Source organism: Astatotilapia calliptera, chromosome 17 (genome assembly GCF_964374335.1).
Source record: "Astatotilapia calliptera chromosome 17, fAstCal68.1, whole genome shotgun sequence".
In the NCBI taxonomy this organism is placed as follows: Eukaryota; Metazoa; Chordata; class Actinopteri; order Cichliformes; family Cichlidae; genus Astatotilapia; species Astatotilapia calliptera.
This window is the reverse complement of record NC_137438.1, coordinates 24,440,561-24,463,829: the sequence shown is the minus strand read 5'-3', so window position 1 is coordinate 24,463,829 and position 23,269 is coordinate 24,440,561. Positions and strand designations below refer to the sequence as shown.

Here is a 23,269-nt window from a genome sequence, read left to right as displayed (position 1 = left end):
AAATTACAGGCTGTTGGCTATGAATTGCAGATGCTACCCAGTCATATTCAAAGTGGTAAAGCCAACCTGTGACCCGCCTGCCACAGCAACACAAACTTCAATACAAGAGCAATACATTTAGGTTGGAGTAATGAGTAATATCAAAAATGAACCACCTCCTATTGCCAGTTTTAATGATTTTTTTATATAAATCCAGTGAGGAAGTTCAAAAATGAATTTCTCTTATTACATCGGCCCACCTGCAGTACCTTTGTGTCCCCAAATACCTTCTAGAGCATTTCTATGCCATGAAAAATGCTCTAAAAGGAACTACAGCACAAACATAGTCAAGAGGTCCATTTCAGTGTGATTAATTAGTGGAGATGAGGCCGAGAGACAGACAGCTATCAGCCACGATTGCCCGTGTCAGCACACATACCAGTCAAATTGATAAATTAAACTTTAAGCTTTGATGGTGCATGTTGTACTTGGCTGTAAACATGCTGCAACATGGATGTAGATGGAGTTTAATTCACCTTTAGAGCCAGCCTCATGTGGCCATTAGAGGAACTGCAACATATGGGACTTCTGCAGCTTCAGTTTTAGGGCAGATGAATGTATGTTTTTATAGAAGAGTCATGTTTTTAATCAAATTCAAGATATACACAGTAACATAAATAAACTGGGATGTTGAGAAGCTAACATGCTCACGTGTCAGTCCACATTTGAGGTAACAGTGAATCATTTTTTAATGGATGATCTAAATTTGCACTTCACATTTGTTAATGGCTAGAAAATTAATGACACATCTTAGATTAATCATCATCATGATGAGTCAATCATTACTTAAGCATTACTGAGTATATGATATTGAATGGTTCATAGAAAATAACAATAACAACAACAATAATAATAATAATAATAATAATAATAATAATAATAATAATAATAATAATAACAATAATAATAATAATACTGATTAGAATGATTTTACAAGAAATTTAGGTTTTGAAATTAGTCAGTAGTTTAAAAAAAACATCACAGGTCAAGTGATTCTCAGTAAATTGGAATAACCATAAGAACGCAAACTGGCTTTGGTGACACACACTTTCAAAAAATATGAATTTGATGACTGACTGGAAAAACTTTTCTGACCTTCTAATCTGTGCAAATATTCATATAAATATATAACAAAACACAAATTTTCTGTAGGTATGGGGCAGCTTGTATGTAAGCCTATTTTTCTAGCTCTGTGATGCTTTTTGAAAAGTGTTACTTTTCTTTGGCTTTGACTTAGATCTGCTGAATCTTTATAACCACAGACCGAGGGCCACAGGGGATCGGGAAGCCAACATGCGTTGGCCGAAAGGCGGGGACATAGCGAGGTCGTCTGTCCCTCATAGAGAACACTCCAGTCATTACTCGAAAAAGTAATCCCGTTACAAACCCCGACCAACAGGACTGAGTATCAAACCGAAGCGCATCGCTATTGGACGCAGTGAGGGTTGGACTCGAGCACCCCGTTTGCTGTTATTCAAACGCAGGGAGCGCGTGCGGCCAGTCGCTCCTCGTTGCGCGTTGGATATGGATCAGGACTCTGCGCGCTTCCCCACTGTCTCCCGCGGACAGGCTGCACTCTGCGGCGCATAAAAGGTTTCCAAATGAACCGCCGCCCTCCCGGCTCCTCCGGCGTGCAATGGCTTAACCGGAGAGACATGAATGTTCGGACGGATGACAGCGTCACTCTGTGCCAAAGGGCTCTCCAAATCGTTACGGAACTTTGTCTCGCGGGACACGTAGACCGGGAGAAATGTTCGGATATATTCCCCCTTGAGAGCAACATACCAGGTAAAGGACACGCAGGTAAATAGAATAAAGTCATTATTTTATTCTCCCCAATTCCCTTAATTAATCACTTCTTTCTCTAAAGTCATGGCGCCCAGTACTCGCAGAGTTTCGAGGGGGAATGGATGAACTAATCACCAACTAGTTAAAAGTTTATTAGTCCACTATTATCCTTATTTTTACTGCGTTTTTTTAAAAACGAAAAATGTTCTGAAAGTGTCTACCTGTTACGCATCTCAGTCCACACTGAGTGAAACAGCAACAGGTGGGAAACAGACCGAGAGGACGAAATGATTCTCCTCCCTTCAGCTATGTTTCCTTTGTAAATTTGCAGTCTGTGAAATTTCACTCTAGTGCCAGCTTGATTGAAAATCTGAATTTTTAAGCTGAATTAAGCTTCCTTGCATACTGTTGCACAGCGGGTGCAAACTTTGCTTTTAAATAGAAGCCAGAAGGGGAGATGTGGTGCCAGATGTTTTTCTTTTCGTGCTGTTTTCCTGATGCTGTGTCTCCTCACTAAACTGTGGTTTTATGACCTTTATATGATCTTTCTATATCAAACAGGTGCATTTGCTGCCCCCTCTTTCTTACAGCTTGCTTTCTCTCCCTTTTTCTCCTTCTCCCTTGCATGTTTGTTGGTCATATTTTGTCCTTCGCCTGCTTCTCTCCTCCTTTCTACATGTCACCTGTCTTTGTCCTTTGGTTGAATGTAGACATCTCTATTAGTCTCCTTGCTGTGGTCGTGGGTTTCTGTGGCCTCGCCCTGTTGGTAGTCTCTCTCTTTGTCTTTTGGAAGCTGTGTTGGCCCATCTGGAGGAGCAAGGCTCTGTCAGCCCACGCTGAAAATGTGCTCCGTGGGGGTTTCCCCGAGGCACCCCCACCCAACTCCCCCCCGGTTACTGAGTTTAAAGTGGCGGAGGTGGAAAAGAAACAGCCGCCTGAAGTGAAGGTGAATGGACGGAGCTCAGTCAAGCTACTGGAGGCAGCCATGAAGATCAGCCAAACGTCTCCAGACATCCCTGCCGAGGTCCAGACAGCTCTGAGGGAGAAGCTCAGCCAGCAGGCTAAAATCCAGAGGCAGACCACCGAGCCAACCTCCTCCTCCAGGTACTGTCACATGAACCAGTCCCTAGTCTGCTTCTGCACTCAGGCCACTTGTGCTTACAACTAAGTGTAGCATATTAAAAATCTCTTTTGTTTTGTCCATCTCCCCACCCATGTTACAAGAAACACATTTAAAAAAACAAAAACTCACATAGAGCACAAACTGTCCTGACAGTTCGTGACAGGGCTGCTGCTGCTGTCCTCGAGGTAGTGTGGCACATGTCAGTGACTGGTTGGTGACCTTGAATAGCTGCTGCTGCTGTTGTACATCACAAAAATGAGATTCTGCAGCATTTCTGACACATCTCCTTGCTGCACTTTGAACCCTATAATCACTTGTACATGTGAGTCAAGCTGCTCTGGTAAAGACCTCAGTCATTAAACAATCAGCTCTTTCTTCTCTTTGTTTTCCAGTACTGTGTTTAAACTAGAAGGTCCATAATTAGCATGGCTGTGGGGTGGGAGCTGTCATGGTGGAAGGTTGGGTTTTTGTCAGACGCACCAGGCAGCTGTGCTCAGTTTCTCGGAGGAAGCTGGTATTGACATGCACTTTGATTTGTTGTTAGGGCTTGTTAATTAAATGATATTGTGGCGTAGGCCTCCATGAATTATACACCCACCAGTTATGCAGATAGGACAGGTTAAAGATTACAAGACCTACCTTCTCAATTCCTCCGCCTACTTTTTTGACAGCAAAAGCTAAAAGAAGCCTAAAGCAAAACTAATGTTTTAGAGTTAATCGTGGCTTAAAAGAAAAGCCTAGCAGCATATACCATAATCAGGTTATAACACCAGAAAAACTAGTAGATATAGTCTTGGAAAACCAGGAAATCTAACTGCTGACATCTGCAAACATGGAAACCCAACAGTCCAAAACTGGGATTTTATTTCAGTGTCACAAAGAAAAGAAACAAATCCTCAGAGCTGAAAAGCTGGAACCAAAAAATAGAAAACAATTTGACATTTGAAACAATGACTAATTATTAAAATTATTCTAAGAATTTATGACTAACTTGGTTCAGCGTCCACAATTAACATTTGCCAAGCACCAAAAGCATTTTTAGTTTGGAGATTCAGTCTTAGAAACCTTCCCTTCATACTGGCAGGTAAATGTTTAAACTAAAATAGTCACATAATAGAAACTCTACAGAGTTTCCACCGTGTTTCGGTGACCTTTACAGACACACTTTTTTCTGTCCTCAGCTGTCGTTGTTAAAATTTGACATCCACATTATGCAAAGACCATCACCAACTCTTCCTCTGATTGACTCTGACCCTGACATTTATGTGTAACTGTGCATCTGTAACCAAGCCAAACAGTGGCAGAGCACAGGTGAAACTTCGTGGAACAAGGGTGGAAATGCAAAACAGAGGGATGAAGTTTAAGTCAATCATATATGTTTCATTTTCAACTATATTCATTAGTAAAGACAATTTTTAAAAACAATTTTCCATATTTTGCTTTGGCCTCTTTGTGTCAAGACAGCACACAGAGTTAAAAACTGAGAAATTGAATTGCAATTCTTCAAATGACCACTAGAGACCCGTTCCAAAAGCGAGTCCGTCCCCAAAATAACAAAATACACCCTGTTACAGAAATGTTTTCGTCACTGCAAATGCTTTTTCTCCCCCATAACTATACAGAGGGGCGTGAAGGCCCTAGCATGATTAGTGGTCAAAGAAAGAGAAAAAGGTATACTGGGGACAAACAGAGTCAATTCCGCTATATTTGGTGTGCAGTATCGGTCCGATACGTAATATCGGATCGGTCCATCTCTACTTTTTATAAGTTCACTTCTGGCTTCAAAGAAACAAAATGATGGTAGCCAAAATTCTAACTGACATTATAGTGTTTGGTTTCTAGACAACTAATGAGACACAAAATATAACTTTTATCTATTGTGTGACAAACCATACACTGCAAAAGTTTGGAGTCCGAAGGTTGTTAAACTTTTTCAGGGTATTGTAGATGTTTGTAACTTTAACACTTAGGAAAACAGAGAAAGAGGAAGACAAAGGAAGATGTCAATAAGCCCATATGGATTGAGTGTGTGTTGGGGGATTCAAAGAGAGATAAAGGTTGACAATACACAAAAATCATAAAGGAGAAAACAAATCTTGCTAATCAATGTTCAGTTGGTAAATCAGGCACACTTTCCTTTTCCTCTGAGATTTGTGCTGGCGATGTTCCCCCTCTGTGCTGTTTACAATATTTCAGTGTAGTATTTAATCTTCAGCTGTGCTTCCTGTGCCACGGTTGTCAGGCTGCTGTGATTGTCTTACGGTCAGAAAGGAGGAGGGCCAGTTGCTAGGTGACAAGATCGGCGAGTCAAAGACAGACGTGGTTTTCTCAAAAGATGTCAACTTCACTGAAATTTGCAGCATTCAGGTAATTGGAATGAGGGCTCAAATCTGAGTGCTGGAGATGTGTTTTCATTTCCCCAAACCAACGCCAGTAGTGGCAAAAATCAATTTGTCACTTTGATCACTGGTGATTTAATATCACCTGTTACCATATGGATGATAAAACCAGCTATTTTCAGCTAGGGAGTTTGCTGGGATTTAAAATATGCAATATAGGGCGCTGCTTTATAGGCTGAGAGCGCCTGGCATGGGTTCAAGTCTGACCTGCGGCCCTTTGCCACATGCCTTCCTCTCGCTCTGCCCCCGCTTTCCTGTCCTTTCCTCACTGTGTCTGTCAAATAAAGCTGGAAAAACTGATCATCTGTCTAAAACAAGCCCCCTTTAAGCAAACCTCTGATTGGCTGCTCCTCATATACAAAACAAAATTTAAACTGCAGGTGGGTGGGGCTTCTGCTCCAGAGCAAGACCGGGTCACAGACTTGATATGAGCATCAAAAGATGCTAGCACATGAGTCATACATGGAAAGCCATAACCAAGTCGCTGAACATCTGTGCCGAGTATGGCCTAGAAGTATCAAGCGCAACGCCCCCAGGGTAGTTTGAAAATGGCCAAGCTAAGATCCTGTTTGACTTCGAGATACAAACAGACAAACTGGTGACTGTGGCGGCCCTCTACTGTGTCCGCTACCAACCAGACACAGTAACGGTTGACAAGCAGAGGAAGCAATATAAACACGAGTAACACAAGAAGCTTGAGAATACCAAGGGTTGAAAGAGGAGGTAGAGAAGATGAGGAGCTCGAAGGATAAAGACTGCCCACAGGGGGATTTAAAAAAACAAAGCATATATATCTCTGGACAATATTTAGACTATCGCCATTTTGGTTCCTAGTTAATTATGCACTATTGTGAGCATCTGGTGGTAGTTTATTAAACATTTAAAGGTTTCTACACTAGATATTGTTTTTAGACTTTTTCCTGAATAGTAATAAAAACAATAACCAGCTTTTATTTGTGTGGTATTTTGCTCTGATAAACCTTTTGTTCCATAAAAAAGCTGCTCTTCCATGACGCCAAACACACGACAAATGAGACATTTACCTGATGCTCTTTGATGCTCCTTTCAACAGGCACAATTCATTCAGGCGCCACCTGCCTCGTCAGAAGAATGTCACCAGTGTTGACTTCACCATGGACACAGTGCCTCTCCGCCAGTCCTCTACTGTCAGCATTGGAAGAATAAAACCTGAACTCTACAAGCAGAAGTCTGTGGACTCAGAAGAGGCCAAAGAGCCCGTGGAGACTTGTGGAAAGCTAAGCTTTTCGCTTCGTTACGACTACGAGGAGCAGGCTTTGGTGGTGAGGATCCTGAAAGCTTTGGATCTGCCTGCCAAAGACTTCACAGGCACCTCTGACCCATATGTGAAGATCTACTTGCTACCCGAGAGAAAGAAGAAGTTCCAGACTCGAGTTCATCGCAAGAATCTAAACCCCACATTTGACGAGACCTTCTGTTTCCCCGTAGTATACGATGAGCTTTGCAACCGCAAGCTCCATTTCAGCGTCTACGACTTTGACCGATTCACCAGCCACGATATGATTGGGGAGGTGGTTGTGGACAACCTCTTTGAACTCTCTGATCTTTCCAGGGAGGCGGTTGTTTGGAAGGATATTCATGCAGCAACCACAGTGAGTTGGTGTTCACACTAAGACACTGCCAAATCCTCGCATATGTGTATGTTGTTGCTATTTAAGAAATGTTGCACCAGGCCTCTGTGCTGTTACCGTGGTAGTAGTGAATGGGATTTTATACTGTTGTCAGAAATGTCTAATCAAAAAATATTATGGCAGGTGCAATGCATTGCATAATTCAAATGCTTTGGGAAATGGATTTCAACAGCCAAACACCCACACAGCATTTTCCAGAAAACGCTGGGTATTCTGCAGATGTAATTATAGAAACAGAGTAAAAAATATCCAAGACCACATTTATGCAGTGACTAAAACTCTACAGGTAAACAAAAAGGGTTTGCAGGCTTTGCAGCATACTGCAGATAGCCTGTCCTCATATGAACTCTTTTCTAAAGATTTGTGGTTATTTAGCCCCCGAATGCATTTACTCCAGCATAACCACTTATCACAATTTGCTCAAGAGGCTGGGCTTTATTAATGAATGTGTTCCTGGTGAGAAACACTGAGCCTTTGCTTTCAGGTTCACTTTAGTGTCTGTGGGCTAAATTAGCAGCAACAGAAGAACAATAAATTTTGTTTTGCATAAAGAATTGTTTAACTGGCTATTCTCTCGCTTCCTTAATATATTATAATTTTTATATTGATGCTTTCTAAAAGCACAGGCATTAAGAGCTGATAAAATTTGTTTACTTAAAACCACATTTGTTGCATCAATTAAATTTTACCCTTACCTATGAGAACTGCATGGAGACTGTGCAAGAGAAAACTGCAGTCGGGTGTGATTTCAGTGCTCATTACATTCAACTCCAGAGGAATGCTACACTATCATAGACTCATAAGACATCACTTTAAAATAAACGGACTAATGTAACTCTATAGACAACTTCATATAGAGTTTGGTAATATAAATGGCATGGAGAAAGTTTATATTTATATTTTTCCTCCTGTGCACATCTCATCATAGTCACTTGGATTGTGGGATTTCTTTTTTTATATTCCTATTTCTGTGTTGACACAACCAAAGGCAGCTTGGTAACTTTGGACCTGTACTAATCTTAAGGTATTTATCTGACAATTTTTATGGCACAAGTAGTATTTATAAACATGTGTGGTTATAAGGTATTGTCTAACTTCAACTCCCTTCCTATTGGTTTCTCTTAACTTTTCTGCAAGCACTTGCCAACTGTTCTCCAACCGGTGCACAAACTGTGAAAAGTGCAGCTTGCTGAAACCAAAACATATGGGAAAACATAGGTGAAATGTTTACTTTCACAATTTCACTACAACTTGGAGAGTAGTTGCTGAGCGTTCGCAGATGAGTTTATCATGTAAACTATGGGCAGCTGCAACGCCTCGCTAACAACCATAGCAATCTCAGTGAGGTTTTGAGTGTAGCACCTTATACCTCTTTGTGATCAATCTTGGGGAACACACGTTTCCCCTTATTTCAAGATGTTTACAGACCAGTCTGTAGGTCTGTGTGAGAGAGGCTTACAATAATTGAACATTCAAGCCAAACTCCAATGTTAATTCAATAGTAAGATGTAGCGTACGGGATTTCACTGGCTATAAATGTGTAGTTGCAGAGAGTTGTCTAGATTACACAATTAACAACTATGATGTTAAATTTCAGCAGAAAAAACAGTCTACACTTCTCTTTTTAGTAGTTATAGATAATGTCATTAACAATTACCAATGTAACCTAATTCATTGTGTAAACTATGACAGAATAAACAAACAAACTTAATTTTAAGAACCTCTACAAACTAACAATTAAATGAGCTGCAAAATCATGTTCTTACGTTTTGAAATCGCAACATACGCTATTGGTATTCGTTTTGCTAGCAAACAAATTGAGCCAACAACAAACTCAACTACAATGAATCAAATAATATTGCATATACAATAGTGATTTAAAAAACATGCTAACAGGTCTATAAAGCCATAATGATAAGATCATTTAGATGTTTAGCAGCTATACATTTTGCAGTCTTGATTATCTTAGTTTATGCTAGTATGCTAACATTTGCTAAATAAACTGTATTGTTTATTACCAACAACAGTTGACAGATTTGTGAATGACTTTCATTTCATTGATACTTGGTCATAAACCGAAGTTTCTGAATAATTGAAATATTGGCCTGATGATGATGATGATGAAGTCTAATACAAAGAAGATGTTATAATTTTGATCTTGTGGTTTCTCAAGTCATTGCAAAACATGATAGTTTAATGCGTCTATCTGTTTAAAAAAGATACTTTCCCATCAATTACCAATAAAAAAGTTCATTCTAACGATTAATATAGTGACATATCACGCTATGTATGATTTAACCTCTCCTGGCTATGATTGCCTGTATTACAACCACCAAAGTATTGTTGAGATGGTTTTCTTAGGACTGTTACCAAAGCCTGGAAACCATACATTAGTACTATTTACTACTAGATTAATGATTTACGGTTATTGGATGAAGAAACAGTAACAAATCTGAACAGTTAATTGTTAGTTAAGTTTACCGCCATAAAGAATTGAAGGACTGAGATAAATGTCAAATAGCCTGCAGAGCCATGCTAATTAAACTCTCACTATCAGCTCAATGCATATGACCTCTTTTAAAAACTGACCTGTTTGCTCCTTTGCTTTGGCGTTTTGATTCACAGAATGTGGCAAATCATTTAAATTTGGTTCAATACATTCTGCTCTCTTTTCTTTTTATGCCCTCCAGGAGAGTATCGATTTGGGAGAGATCATGTACTCGTTGTGCTACCTCCCCACAGCAGGGAGAATGACCCTAACAGTCATCAAATGCAGAAACCTCAAAGCCATGGACATCACAGGCTCCTCAGGTAATCAAATAGCAAAATAGTCTTCACATCAAAAGCAAAACTTAGGAATTAATTAAATATAGTTAAGCTGAGAGAGCAAAAAGAAATAGGGACGATATATATCCTTTATTTTTCCAGGTAAAAGTCTCTTTTATAAAATATTCTGAGAACATAGGACACATTGGTTGTGGTTTTTAGAAATAGAGTCACACACATAAGAAGAAACTAGCCCAAGCAGTGATTTATTTGCAAAAACCAATCCACGGGAAGGTCTGGGATATACAGAGCCGGTCACTTAGCAGCAGCATACAGAAGAGAGTGATGTACAAGTTTTCCAAGGTCTGTAATAAATGTAAAGAACAATGATAAATGGCATCCAGCCTCTTTAAGTATTAGCCAGGTGTGTTCATAATGAGAAGTTCCCCTGTAGGTCGCCTGACTTAGAGCACAATAAAAAATGCATTCCTGAAAAGAAACCTAATTAATTTATTTTTTATCTTGGACACAGGATTTTCAATATAAAGTTTAAATGAGAAAATTCTGATCGATAATGATACCTGAATACAAGTTTCAGCCCTTTGATTATTTATGAATAAAATGAACTTAGATTTGTCTGCATTTAACAGAAACTTATGTAAAGTTAAATGATACTAAGCATCATAATAGGCAAACTACTGAAATCTGAGGGTTTTTACAACTGAAAAACACAAACAACAGCAGATTGTATCATCTGCATAAAAATGGGAGGAGGCATTTGATAAATCATTGACAGAGAAGAGTAGTGGGCCCAATATGGAGCCCCGAGGAGCACCGAGGGATGCCAGGAGAAAAACCAGAAAGGCAAAAACAATGCACAAGAAACTGAAACAAAGAGGCTAATGAAGTTTAATGTCAGAAGCCATGAAAGCTTTTGACACAATTGCAAATTATTTCATATATTTGTCTCTCAGATCCATATGTGAAGGTCTACTTGATGTGTGATGGACGGAGGTTAAAGAAACGAAAAACAACAATTAAGAAAAGCACACTTAATCCGGTGTACAACGAGGCTATCATCTTCGATATTCCCCCGGAGAATGTGGAACAAGTCAGTCTGTCCATCATGGTCATGGATTATGATCGGTGAGTTAAATACTCACTAAATACTGTTTATGTTCACATGCTTACATTAAAACGATAAAGTGAGCAGAGTAGAAGTAGATCAAAACATATTTTTAATTTAGTCATGATCCAAAGCACATGTGTGTCAATGTGTGTGTTTTATGACTACCAGTGTTGGACACAATGAGGTGATTGGCGTGTGTCGTACGGGGCCAGATGCTGAAGGGCTCGGACGAGATCACTGGAACGAAATGTTGGCTTATCCACGGAAGCCCATCACGCACTGGCATGCACTAGGAGAGGTACAAGCATGTTCTTTTCCTTACTAGTCTTACAGAGCCCGATTAAAACTTCTGAATGTGAGACTGAACTGTATAGGTGTTATGGCTTGCAAAGCAAAGAAACCACACAGTAGACTGTCACATTTTCTAAATGTCAATCTATTCCATCTCTACGGGGAGCACATTATTTATGTCTTTTTATTTTTATTTTATATTAGTTCAATTGAATCTTTCCAACATTGTGAAACTATGAAATCATCCGGAACGTGTAATTGTTGCTTCCCAATTTAGGGTTTACTTTTCTGATTAATTTCCAAAGTTTTAGGGAGCCTAGACGCAGCTGCAATGTTAATGAGCAGCTGTTTTCTCTTAAATTACTAATACTGCAGATTGAAAGTGCCCTCTTTGATATCTGCAAGGAAAAAGGGTTCTTATTGCATGGGGACATATGCATCCAGGGGAAAAGGGATTGTAAACAAATACATTTTGTCTTAAAATTAGTCTCCTGTCTGTAAATCAAACAAACAAACAAAAAAACATAAAGAACAACCTTGAAGGGATTTTGAAAAGTTTATTAGCTATTTTTCCCAAAATCTCATTGAGACGCTTAACATTTATTTCTTTGCAATACTAAGGCACCAAATTTGTTTTCTAAGGGAAAACAGATGGCTTCACTTCATGAAAGCTGGTCTCCAAACCATTGTTACTTACATGTTGCATGTGTTCATTTAAGTCATGCAGCAAAAGGCGCATGTAGTCCTTTTAATGGGGCCTGTTTTTCAGATAAGGAGTAGCTAATCCTGTACTCATAGAGAAGTTGTCAGTTTTATAGACTGGAAGGCTTTTTTTCCTTTTTACAGAGGACAGCTGTTTCACTACAGTAAATTAATATTTTACATGTTATCAATTCTTTCCCTCTTTTGTCACACCCACTCCCCACCTGGAGAATAGGAAAACACAGGTGATTACCTATTTTCAGTGGTAAACCTACATTATGATTTGGTGAAAGCTGTGATCATAGGCAAAATATATGCATTATCTAGAAAGGACCTTTCTACAGGTGGTAGTTTGCACAAGCAACAAAGCAAGCAGATTTTACAATCAAGAAAATAAGAAAACTAAAGGTTAAATAACCATTTAAACAGAGAAATACAAGTGGATTAATAACATTTTGTAACTTCAGGAAAGGCTCTTAAATAATGGAGGAAGGTATTTAAAAGAGGTCACTGACTCAACTGACCTGGTTTTCTCAGGCAGCTTGTTCCATTGTCCTGAGACTCTTACTGCGAAAGCTCTGCCACCTCGAGTTTTCGGCTCTCTATATATAGAGATATATATATATATATAAAACATACTGAAGGTTAAAACAGGTGTGATGTGGTCACTTCTCTAGGTTCTTGTTAAAACGTCTGGTAGCTGGGCTTTGGACAGTCTGATAAATAGATTTTTTTGTCAAAGCAGGGAAGAGGCTGTTGAAATGTTGAAATAGTCGAGGTCTGAGGAGTCACGAGTTGTGGGAAAGCTTGAAAGGATCATGTGTCAAAGCAAAAAATGGATACACAAGACTGATGTACAGTTGAGTCTATAAATATTTGGAAGGTGAAAGAGTTTTTGTATTTCCACTGTACGCCAACTATTGAAGTGCAGGCTTTCAGCTTTAATTTAAGGGGTTTAAGAGAAGTATTCCATTAATTACAGAAATACTAAGTGTGCCATTTTCAGAGGCTAAGAAATAAATTAGAATTATTTCCATGGCTTGGAAAAGCTAAAAGCAACCAACACCTAACCAAGTCAAGAACATTCTAAAGGATGTCATGATCAAAGTCTACAGTCGAGAGAATCCTTCATAAATGAAAATACTGAGAGTTTGTGACAAGATCAAAATCATTAGTTACACTCACGATGACGATAAAGGAACGATCCTTACATTTAAAATAATTTTTTTTACTGGCCAGATTCATTTTGAGCTTCTAAAAATTAGGAATTATGTATAAAAAAGGCTTTAAATCCTTCATAGTTTATGTTATTTTGGAAAACCCCTTCAGGTTAAGCTGGAAGTCTGAACATCTTGGCAGCATTTCAGTCCAAATTATAAAAAATATATTTATTGTGCAAATTCTTATGGACTTCACTGTAGCCATTGAGCACCCAGTATTTTCTTTAGTAATTGCATCTTGAATTATCACATCACAATCAAGTAGCAATATGTGACTAAATTGATTCTTTACATTTCTATTTAATTTGGGATATAATCCGACATACCCTATATGTAACAAGACAAGGGAAATGATATACACTGCTTAAGGTCCAGTTGCTCCAAAATAGATTTGCCTATGATCACAGTGTATTTGTAGGACTAGAGAAAATACCTGCTTACCAGGGAAAGACTGGATAGCTCTTTAATGTTGCTTGTTTTGTGATGCTTTACCTTTCAGTGGCCTGGAAGAGCAGCAAGCTTTGAGAGTCAAGGTTCATGTCCTTCACCCAAACCTCCACATACACCCTGATGATCACAGGTGGAGTGCCAGCATCACCTCTGTAAGAAACCATATGTTTGTTTGCCGACAAGCTATGTTGCCTATCACCCTTTTGAGCGGATTGAATTCATGTTTCTATGTTTGTACTGAAATTCATTCATTTGAATGCAAGTTCTTCAAGTGCTCTACAGAGATGGCTATGCACAGCACTCACAGTCATTCAAAGTTTGTTTTTCATACGTGTGCTTTGGAAACGTATTTGACTAACATTTACACAGACCACATGAATGGTAGGCCTCACTGCAACAAGTTGTGGTGGTTAACTTGCAGCGTTATCAGTTTTTTTTCAGTACCAGAGCAACATTTTTTCAGCCCTCAAGCTCTTTAGTGCGTTACCATTTTAGTTTGAAATGGCACAAAGTTTAAGGGCTATGCTGCTCAGTACCACAAAAATATTTACTTGATGAAAAACACTTGATGAATCAAGCGAGTCATGCTCTAGGTTTTATTTGGGAATGCAGGTAACTGAGCCTCTGCAAGGGCTGAGAAATCTCAGTAAATATATCAGTCACAGCTGTCACAGATGTGTAAAACAGAATAGCCATCACTCTGCAGGACTCTCATATTTGGAGAAACAGTAGCTGGTTCATGTAGCATATGTACAGAAAGATCAAATTAAAGTGTGTCTAAATGAACTTCAGACTAAATTGGTTTCTTAAAATTGGCCACAATGAAATGACAAATTCATCTTTATTTTTGTACACACAGAACAACCTTATTTCATAACTGCAAACACAAGCAGCAGTATTATTTAGAAACAATTAAACTTACCCTCTAATTAGTCCAGTAACACTGATATTGAAACTCCCACGTTCATTATTGTAGGGTGTTCACTTCAGAACGCATGGAGATGACCGCTGTCGTGGACTGTGAGATTTGGCAGTTCGTTCCCACTTGAATGTTCATTTTCACGCAACCACAGGCAGGTTTTGTAAACACATCTGTTTGTCCTCTGTGTAAACTTTTGATGTGCAACATTAAAAATAAAACTGTTGTTCTTTTTAAACATACATAATGAAGCATAGTGAACAGAATAAAAAAGTAGTGACATCTTAGGTTTCTTACATTAACAGTAATAATTAGGCAAATTAACCTGTACTGGAGTACAAGAATAATGCCGCGTCGTCTCCATATATCATTAATTTATAAGGTTGCTAAATTTTTCTTTGGGAGACGGAGCTTTAGCTGCAATCTTTTAGCATTTGATTGCGCTTTTAGGATCCCTGCATTATATTGACATTTTAAATCGAGTCAGTGGGAAACATTAAAGAGTTAGTATTTTAAATACTCAGATAGCTAGCATAGTTAATAAGCTAGCTGCAGCCGCTAATAGTATAAAAGATCAACATAGCTGCTGTGAAGCCTCGAGGTTCACAGTGTTACACAGTCGCTGAGATTGCCGTGGCATTAGCCAAGGAGCATACCCTGGTTAACCTGCCTTTTTAATTAATAATTTACCAAACTATAATTTACCAAATGAACTTCATGTTTTATTCACTAAAGCTTGAAACTAGTTACTGGTCAATCAATTGAGAAGGGCTCAGCTTAAAGCCACTACTGCTCATCAAAAGAAAAGACTAGATGCATTTTGGCCATGTCCGTGTTTGGGTCGGACCAAGGACACACGAGGTGATGTTTCCCTCCCGACCCCAATCTGGGTAAGTGTCAGAGGATGGATATGAAACCTGAAAAATAGTTCTGAGACTTAGAATAACCATAAATGACAAATACAATTCTAAATCCCATTTATGGGTCGGATTGTTTGGTTAAGGTCATTCTAAACCAGATTACCTACCCCTGCTGAAACAATTTTAGCAATTTTAAAACAATGCATGTTTAAAGCAGCTGCACCTTGGCTGAACTTGTCAGAGAAACGAGGCCACTGTGGAGCTGCCTTGGCCTTACTTCTACATTCATGGTTTATACTGTCTACGGCTCCAGCTGATAAAGTCTGCAGCTGTGTCTGCTGGTGGCAGCTGTGTTTCAGGTGATAAGAAAAAAGAAAATCTTGTAAATTTAAATGGCTTGACAGGTATAATAGTCAGCAAGGAGTAGGTGTTATTGAACAGTTAATTTAATTTTAAAAAGCGCAGAAGATTAATACAAACAGTGGCTAACACACACACACACACACACACACACTCAAATATTTCCATATATTATGAATATTTTTACAATATTTTATATTTTTAAGCCACATGAAATAAACCACAGAACATCATCTCAGATTTTCCTGTGAGTAATAACTAATAAGAACCCAACATAGCAAATAGAAAAAGGCTATGTACTGTTATCTTACTTGCAAATGCAGTTAATGATGCTCTTTTCCCCTTGCTCTGTCCTCTGTGTTAAAAAAAAGAGAGAATATTTTTACTTGTAGCATGCCTCTCACCACTACAAAAAAATTAAGCACTTATCGGGGGAAATGTGAATATGTCAGAGTATTTCAGATTAAAAAGTTTGTGTTTACAGTTGTATATATCCATACTTGTCAATGGCACTTTTGTTTGTATATATTGAAAAGTGAATTCTAAAAAGCTGTCGTAAACTTATGGAAATAGAGACATCACAATGTATTTCTATTGTTTGGTGATACTTTGAAGCGCTCCGACCTGTAAACGAGTGCAATTTCGACACGTTCTGTAATAGTTGTGAACAATTAGTCAAACTGGAGACCCAGTGAAGCCAATTCTACCTTACCGAGTTATTCTATGTTTAGGACCTTAGAGCTTTGAGCTGTAATTGTTTGAGTATATATGGACCAAGAACAACTTCGACTACTGTCATGATGTGTACAGTTTGTGATAACTTTTGTAACAATTTAAAGTAAATATTTGGGATATAATTTATTGTATCTGTTTCATATGTATTTTAAACACATAAATAAAAAAAATATCAGTAAATAACACTATGTCTCACTCTGTCTGGGCAGGAATTATATTAGTCTTCTAGTGGCTAAAGAAATCAAAGTATATAAAAGGTGTCTAAAGTAAAAGGGGGCATTCATAAAAACCATACTTGATTTAAATTTGGAAAATCCCGATGTGCACTGTGCTCCTTGATCTTTAAGTAACCAGAACGTGCTACAGAGAGGCATGCATATATAGCAAAAGTACTGGAGAGATGCACAAGGAAACAACCTTGAAGGGGATAGTGACCAAAGTGAAATCAGGTAGATTTCTTTTTTTATAATCATAGTTTTTTGTGTGTGTGTGAGAAAATAAAGTTTTAAGAGGACTTTTTAAGGTCATGTGGAAAAATGAAGTACAGCCTTCTATAAAAGCAGCAATTCTAGTTATTTGATGGTCTGGAGCATTCAGGTGTGTGTTAGAAATTCTAAGGATGAAAGACCTCAGTGAGGATCTTAGCGAAGCAGCTGTTAATGGCCATCAGTCCATGAAGGGTTATAATTTCCAAACAATTTCAGCTCCATCATTTTACAGCGAAAAAGATTATTCACAAGTGGAAAACATTCAAGACAGCTCCCAATTTTCCCAAGAGTGCAAATTCACACTAAGGTCAGGCCATGCAGTGCTCAGAGAAATTGCAAAAATCCGAAGAGCTACGTTTCAGACCCTATAGTCCATAGTTAGCATGTTAAATGTTACGTTTAACCTTAGCATGGCTTAGGTTTGCAAAGCTGCATCTGAACAAACCACCAGACCTCTGGAGCAATATCATTTGGATACACAAGACAAAAATGGTGATATCTGTAAATTAAACAAAGCACAGTACCTTATGTGGCAAAAAAACAAAAACAAAAATGGAGCATATCAGCACAAACTCTTTTAACTCTATTAACTGCCAGGCACACTAGTGGAGGGGTAATGATTTGGGCTTGCTCTGGGTTTGATTGTTCTGCAACGACAGGAGCCAGGCACCTCGCAGTCATGGAGCAGACCACGAACTCCAGTCAGATGTCGAGTCCTCTGTCCAGCAGCTAAAGCTTAGCTGAATCTGGGCCATGCAACAAGACACAGCAGCAAATATACAACAGAATGTCTGAAAAAGAAAAGAATCAAGGTGTAGCAGTGATCCAGTCAGAAGTCCAGAGCACAGCCTGATTGAAATGTTGTGGTCTGGACCCTAAGAGAGCTGTGCATAAATGAATTCCTGCAAACTGAAACAATACTGTAAAGAAGAGTTGGCAAAACTCCTTCACAACAATGTGAGAACCTGACAGTCATACAGAGAAGAATTACTTAATAAAGTTCTTCTACAAGCTATTGCATAACAGGGTGTTGTTCTTCACTTTTTGTTTTTCACAAGACTGCAGAGTGAAGGCTCTCTTTGGCCTGACTGTATTTTGAGAATTCATCTTTGGAAAGAAAAGGTTCTGCGGGAACTGTGGGTTTATTGATATGTTTGCTAATGTAGGGATTTCAACCTGAGCTTTAAACAAGTTTTTGAAACGTTTCAAAACTGGGTCGCAACTACATCACATACATACAAGAGCACACACTGTCTTTATACACAGGACCAACAAGTATAGAAATTACATCTATATTGTTGCTGCATTGACTGGTAACACTCAAGTGGTCAAATTAAACTTGCTGAAGTAAATAAAGCAGAAGGAAATCTCTGAAGCCTTTGAATGATGACAGTCACGTTGCTAAGTGCTTCTCATACATAATGGACAGAGGTCATCCGCACAGTACTAACTGGCACACAATGTTTGCTGACGCAAACCTGTGGCTTTTCAGTGTTTCTGTTAAGGCAAAAATAAAAGCAGCTTCTTATTTTCCAGGAGTAAAAAGCAAACAGCACTGTCTACATTTAAAATGTGATGAATACACAGGATAAAATGACTGACTTGTTCAGAGTGCTGAACAGCATGAATAGTAGCAGTAATAGTAGTAACAGTGAATCAAATGGTGAGAGAATAGGGGCCCTGTATCCAAACACCTGCTATTTGTGTCTGGCGTAAGTCTTGAATCACTGCTCTAATAAGAAATAATAGATAAGCACTCCAGTAAGGGATAGAAGATTCTTGCCCTTAACATCTTTAAGCAAATATAAAAAGGCCTGTGAGAAAGCTGGGTCCCTCTTCCTCATATTACTTTCGTTTGATGGTAAAACATGAAGGGGACATTTTGAGCTCTCGTGCAGCGTGACATGCAGCGCAACTTCCTTTTTATCCATAATATTAGACAGAATCAGACAAAAGGGGGTTGTTGCATTAGTTTCCTTGGCAATGAAAGCTTCCCACTCTCTGTATGCTAAACCCGCATTTAGAGTGGAGTTGTAGCTTTAGTTAGCAATGCCTAATTGCTCCATGTGCTGATGCATGTAATTAAAGCTTCGCTATTTCCTGAATACTTATTTGTGCCGGGTATTTAACACCAGTGCACTATGAAGACTTAGGAGGAGATTGGACAGGCCTTGTGGCCAGCGCCAACAGTGCACCTGGAGGATTAGTCATTATTTGGGGTGAATTATCCATCACAGTTTCATATAGTCGGCATGGACCTTGAAAAATATAGATGAAAGCTTCTTGTTGAACTAGCACAACACATACCTTTCCTAATATTGGTCCCTTGTGAGCGAATAATTGCCAGTGCTGAGGCTCTTCGTTAAACGTACTGAGGCCGCTTACAAAAAGCCTCAGAACTGGCAATAAAATCTCCATTTAATGAACACAATGCAACAAATTGCTGTGAAAATGTTCTGCCCAATTTTACGATTTCACTTTGTCAGGTAAGTCACATTTAGTCTCTCCCTGTCCACCCATGAGTCATCTGAGAAAAACCATGTTGCATAAAACCGCCCCCCCCCACCTCTTTTGCAATACAACAAGAAAACAGGCAGTTAGGTCTATGAGTATGTGAGCAAATACCTCTAGTAATTTTGCTTGTGTGCACTATCACAGTGATTTCCAATTAAACTGACATGTGACACTTAAATATGATTGTTTTGGGGTGGCATAGAGGTGAAGTGGTTAGCATCGTCACTTCACAGCAAGAAGGTTCCAGGTTTGAATCCTTTGGATGGCTGGGGCTATGCAGAGTGTACATCTGTACCACTGTGGGTTCTATCAATGTCCTCCTGCTTCCTCTTGCAGTCCAGAAACATGCATGCTAGCTTAATTGATCATTGTAAACTGGTTATTCTCTGTTAGCCCTGCAATAGATGAGATGAGATAGGGTTTATTTGTCAGTTGCAGTTGCCTTGCCAACCGAACATACAATACACAAACATCACACAGGTCAGGCTAGGTAGCAAGGGGAAAAAAAAACATCGAAATGGGTAACACAAAAGCATAATACAGGAATGCACAGATATCAACACAATAAAACACAGACAAGCAACATGGGAGAGTATTCCAGTGTGTACAGCTGATCTGGGACCGCTGCAATCTTCGATTGCGCCTCCAGCTGATCCGGTGTCCACATCCGATGGGAGGTAAGCATGGGAGGAAGCGTTGGATCCGGGGTAGGGAGGGTGATAGTGAGGGCGTGTACGTGCTTCGTGTGTGTGTGTGTGTGTGTGTGTGTGTGTGTGTGTGTGTGTGTGTGTGTGTGTGTGTGTGTGTGTGTGTGTGTGTGTGTGTATCCCATGTTCAGCTGAGAGAAAGTGTTACCACGCCCGGTTAAGCGTCAGTCAACAGTCTCCAGTGGACCCTGGTGGCCTGGAGGAGGTACAAAGAGTTCTGACATCATGTTCTAGTCAGCTTCAACCTTGGCAGGCCTTCAGCTGGCGCCAGGGGGGCCAACTGCATCCAATTTTCCAGTTGGTCTAATGTCCATCACTGGTCACCAGTTCTCTCAATTCCCATTGTTCTTCTCCAAGATGTTATCCATATTACAGAGCCATGAGCTTCTCCAAGATCTTATCCATATTCCATATTGCGTTCAAAATACAGTCTAAGTACTCACAGCCCTGCCAATCATCTATCATGTTTGCCAGCCTTATGGAATTTTGAACAGCTGTAGCCGCTTCTTGTTCTTCGATAAGCTAGGTCCGAACCAGCTCCAATCAGCCCGAACTCTCTTATCATGGTTCCAAATTGATAGATGTCGTTCATTGTCCTCCATCGACAGTGTCGCCAGACACACGACGCAACCGACCATCGAGTATCTGGCAGCAAACGTCTCCGCAGGACAATCGGGCTCTCGCAAGCCTAGCAGGGTGTCAATTCCATTACGGGACCAGTTGATCAAATCCATAATTCTTTAGGTTTTAGAGAACAAGACTGGGAAACTCTTTGAGGGTTAGAGTTAGACGAGACTAGACAAACACATAGAAGCAGCAGCAGGGAAGATAAGGGAGGGAGGGGGGGAAAGATGAGTTCGCCTCCCCTGAGAGCCAAAGAGGGAGATTAATGAAGCGTCCAGGTGTACCCCACCTCTGGCTCCATGACTGAAGAAAATGGATGGATGCCTATTTTTTAATGCTTTGATGAAAATCCTTTGCAGTCAATGACTGTATGAAGTCTAGGACCAGTGGACTCCAAGGAAGGCTGTATTTCATCCATTGAGAAACCCTCTGCATTTCACGAAGGCATCTCTTAATCTAAAACTTTGATGAGGATATGCCAACGTCCTAGAGAGCATTCTTGACTTGAACAGATGTTTAAGTGGTTTTAATTAACTATGAACATAGTTCTGTCATCATGCACTTTAGTTGTCTTGTGTGGTTTTCCAGATTTTTGGTGTTGCATTGCTGGCCAGTGGATTACTTCTTTTTTTTTTTTTACCTGATTGATAATTTGGCCACTTCTAAAGTTTTTGCTGTCTTTCCGATTTATTTAGGTTTATTTTATTTTTTATTTTTAGCCTAATGACAGCATCCCTCACTTTACAGTACAGTGAGAAGCTGTAAAATGTAAATATATCCATTTGAATCAACTTCATGTTATTATGTTAGCTTCATTTGTCATGACGTAACAAGGAAACAGACCTCACTTTATCTTCATGATTACAATTCATCCAAAAAAAACAAAACAAAACCAAAATAATACAGCAGCGTTCAGTGCCAACACATGAATAGTTATCAAAACTAATACATTTTCAGATTGTAAGAGAGACAACAAAAGTTTTGTATGGCATATGTCTGACTGTAAAAACAATCTATAATAAAAAAAAAGCGTATACAGTACAACACAGTACTGCAAAGTTATTATGAAATGTAATATTTGTTAATTAACAACCGATTGTTAGAGAGTCAGGAAGGTTGACACTGTTGCTTTATATAAAATGTGGCTGGTATCACAGTCGCTGGTATTTATCTAATTTCCCACCCAGCTGAAGAAATCACTGCTCTGCTTTATACTGGTGCAATTTTCCACAGGGCATTGGATACAAAAGGTCAAAGGTCAACTCATTAATGGCAGGGTAGAGGGGGGTGCTTCTATTATAAGAACAATTACAGTTAAAGGGGTAAGTAGGCAGACAGTTATGTAATGCCACCACCCATTATAGCCTAACAGGCATTTTTATAGCTTTCGGTGCCTCCATTAAAAAATGCATGGCTCTCTGATCAGACATGTAATCCCCTCTGTAATGCATATGGTAGGAAATAATATAATTCAGGTATTAAATTGGTGGTGTGAAAGAGTTCCGGCAAATTATCTATAACAGTATTACAAACAAGAAGGCACGAAAGGCATCAACACAAAGCAGCAGCTAATTTTCAATAATTCAGTTCCGCTGAAGTAATAGATCATCTTCATGGAGTGACTATAAACCCACCCACACACAGGAACATCAGCTAAAACTCGACTGTGCTCTCTTGTCTGGGTATGGAGGATGTTAAGTGTTTAATTGAAGATCACGGACATAAACTCGTACTTAGCGTATTTGAGTGAATGTTGTTTCTCTTCCTCTGTTGATGATTTTTCTGTGCTGTCAAGGTTAAAGGTTTTTGTTTAATTTTTTAAAAGAAAACACCCCACATGTCTTTTGTTTACTTAATACCTTATTTAAAATATCAAAAGCCATCTCTGATCAGAGAGGAAGGCTTGTGAAGCTTGCTTTATGGAGCATTAGACGGAGGCTGCATAGAGGGAAATATATTGATGTAGATGACTATAAATAGATGATTTACCCCGTGGATAAAAGCAAAGGAATCTTCTCTCATTAGTCTTCCTCCTTCAGTTGATGTGTCTTGACACAAACATTCATCTCATGAATAACTGTGACGTGGATTAATATTTGGATCAGCAGTGGAACCTTTTACCCTAAACGTGTGAATGTGAAAGAGCCCAAAAGATAAATCTTTTACTTGTTGTGTTTTCAGAGGATACTCAAGGATAATAGACAGACTGGAAAAAATATGAAGTCCTTGTTAACATTCAGTGGTGATCTTGAGCAACAGCTCTCCAGACTACAACAGAAAAAAAGAAATAGTGTTCATTTTAAGAAAAATGATTGGAATGTGGAGATTATAGTTGTCCTTTCAAGTCAAACATCTGCCAAGTCTTCTTTACCCTCTACAAAATGCTGCCAATAATAGAGACCAGGGGGCACCTGGTGTCTGTGAACATCTGGAGACTGGTCACAGACTGCCTTGCAACCACCAGTCACTAGTACAAAGTGTTTAT

At 39.2% G+C, this 23,269-nt stretch overlaps 1 protein-coding gene across 3 annotated transcripts; it reads left to right on the top strand.

Annotated features, from left to right (window-relative positions):
- Positions 1 to 1,012: 1,012 nt before the first annotated feature.
- Positions 1,013 to 16,636, top strand: syt10 (synaptotagmin X). 3 transcript variants are annotated; one of them, XM_026147686.2, is made up of 8 exons: positions 1,013 to 1,842; positions 2,538 to 2,931; positions 6,422 to 6,980; positions 9,710 to 9,830; positions 10,760 to 10,931; positions 11,083 to 11,212; positions 13,627 to 13,729; positions 14,554 to 16,636. In XM_026147686.2, exons 1-7 carry the CDS (start codon positions 1,641 to 1,643, stop codon positions 13,696 to 13,698), a joined length of 1,650 nt encoding a protein of 549 aa, XP_026003471.1. In that variant the 5' UTR covers positions 1,013 to 1,640; the 3' UTR covers positions 13,699 to 13,729; positions 14,554 to 16,636. The 3 variants fall into 3 exon arrangements, with proteins under 3 accessions (XP_026003471.1, XP_026003470.1, XP_026003472.1); XM_026147685.2 differs by having other exon boundaries at positions 13,627 to 16,636; XM_026147687.2 differs by having other exon boundaries at positions 1,014 to 1,827; positions 13,627 to 16,636.
- The last annotated feature ends 6,633 nt before the right edge of the window (positions 16,637 to 23,269 follow it).

Excerpts from the sequence above, each read along its gene's own strand:
- syt10 (XM_026147686.2), top strand. The coding sequence starts at position 1,641 with ATGAACCGCCGCCCTCCCGGCTCCTCCGGCGTGCAATGGCTTAACCGG. Across the intron at positions 1,843-2,537 it reads ACCAGGTAAAGGACACGCAG|ACATCTCTATTAGTCTCCTT; the intron begins GTAAATAGAATA and ends GGTTGAATGTAG. Across the intron at positions 11,213-13,626 it reads ACTGGCATGCACTAGGAGAG|TGGCCTGGAAGAGCAGCAAG; the intron begins GTACAAGCATGT and ends TTTACCTTTCAG.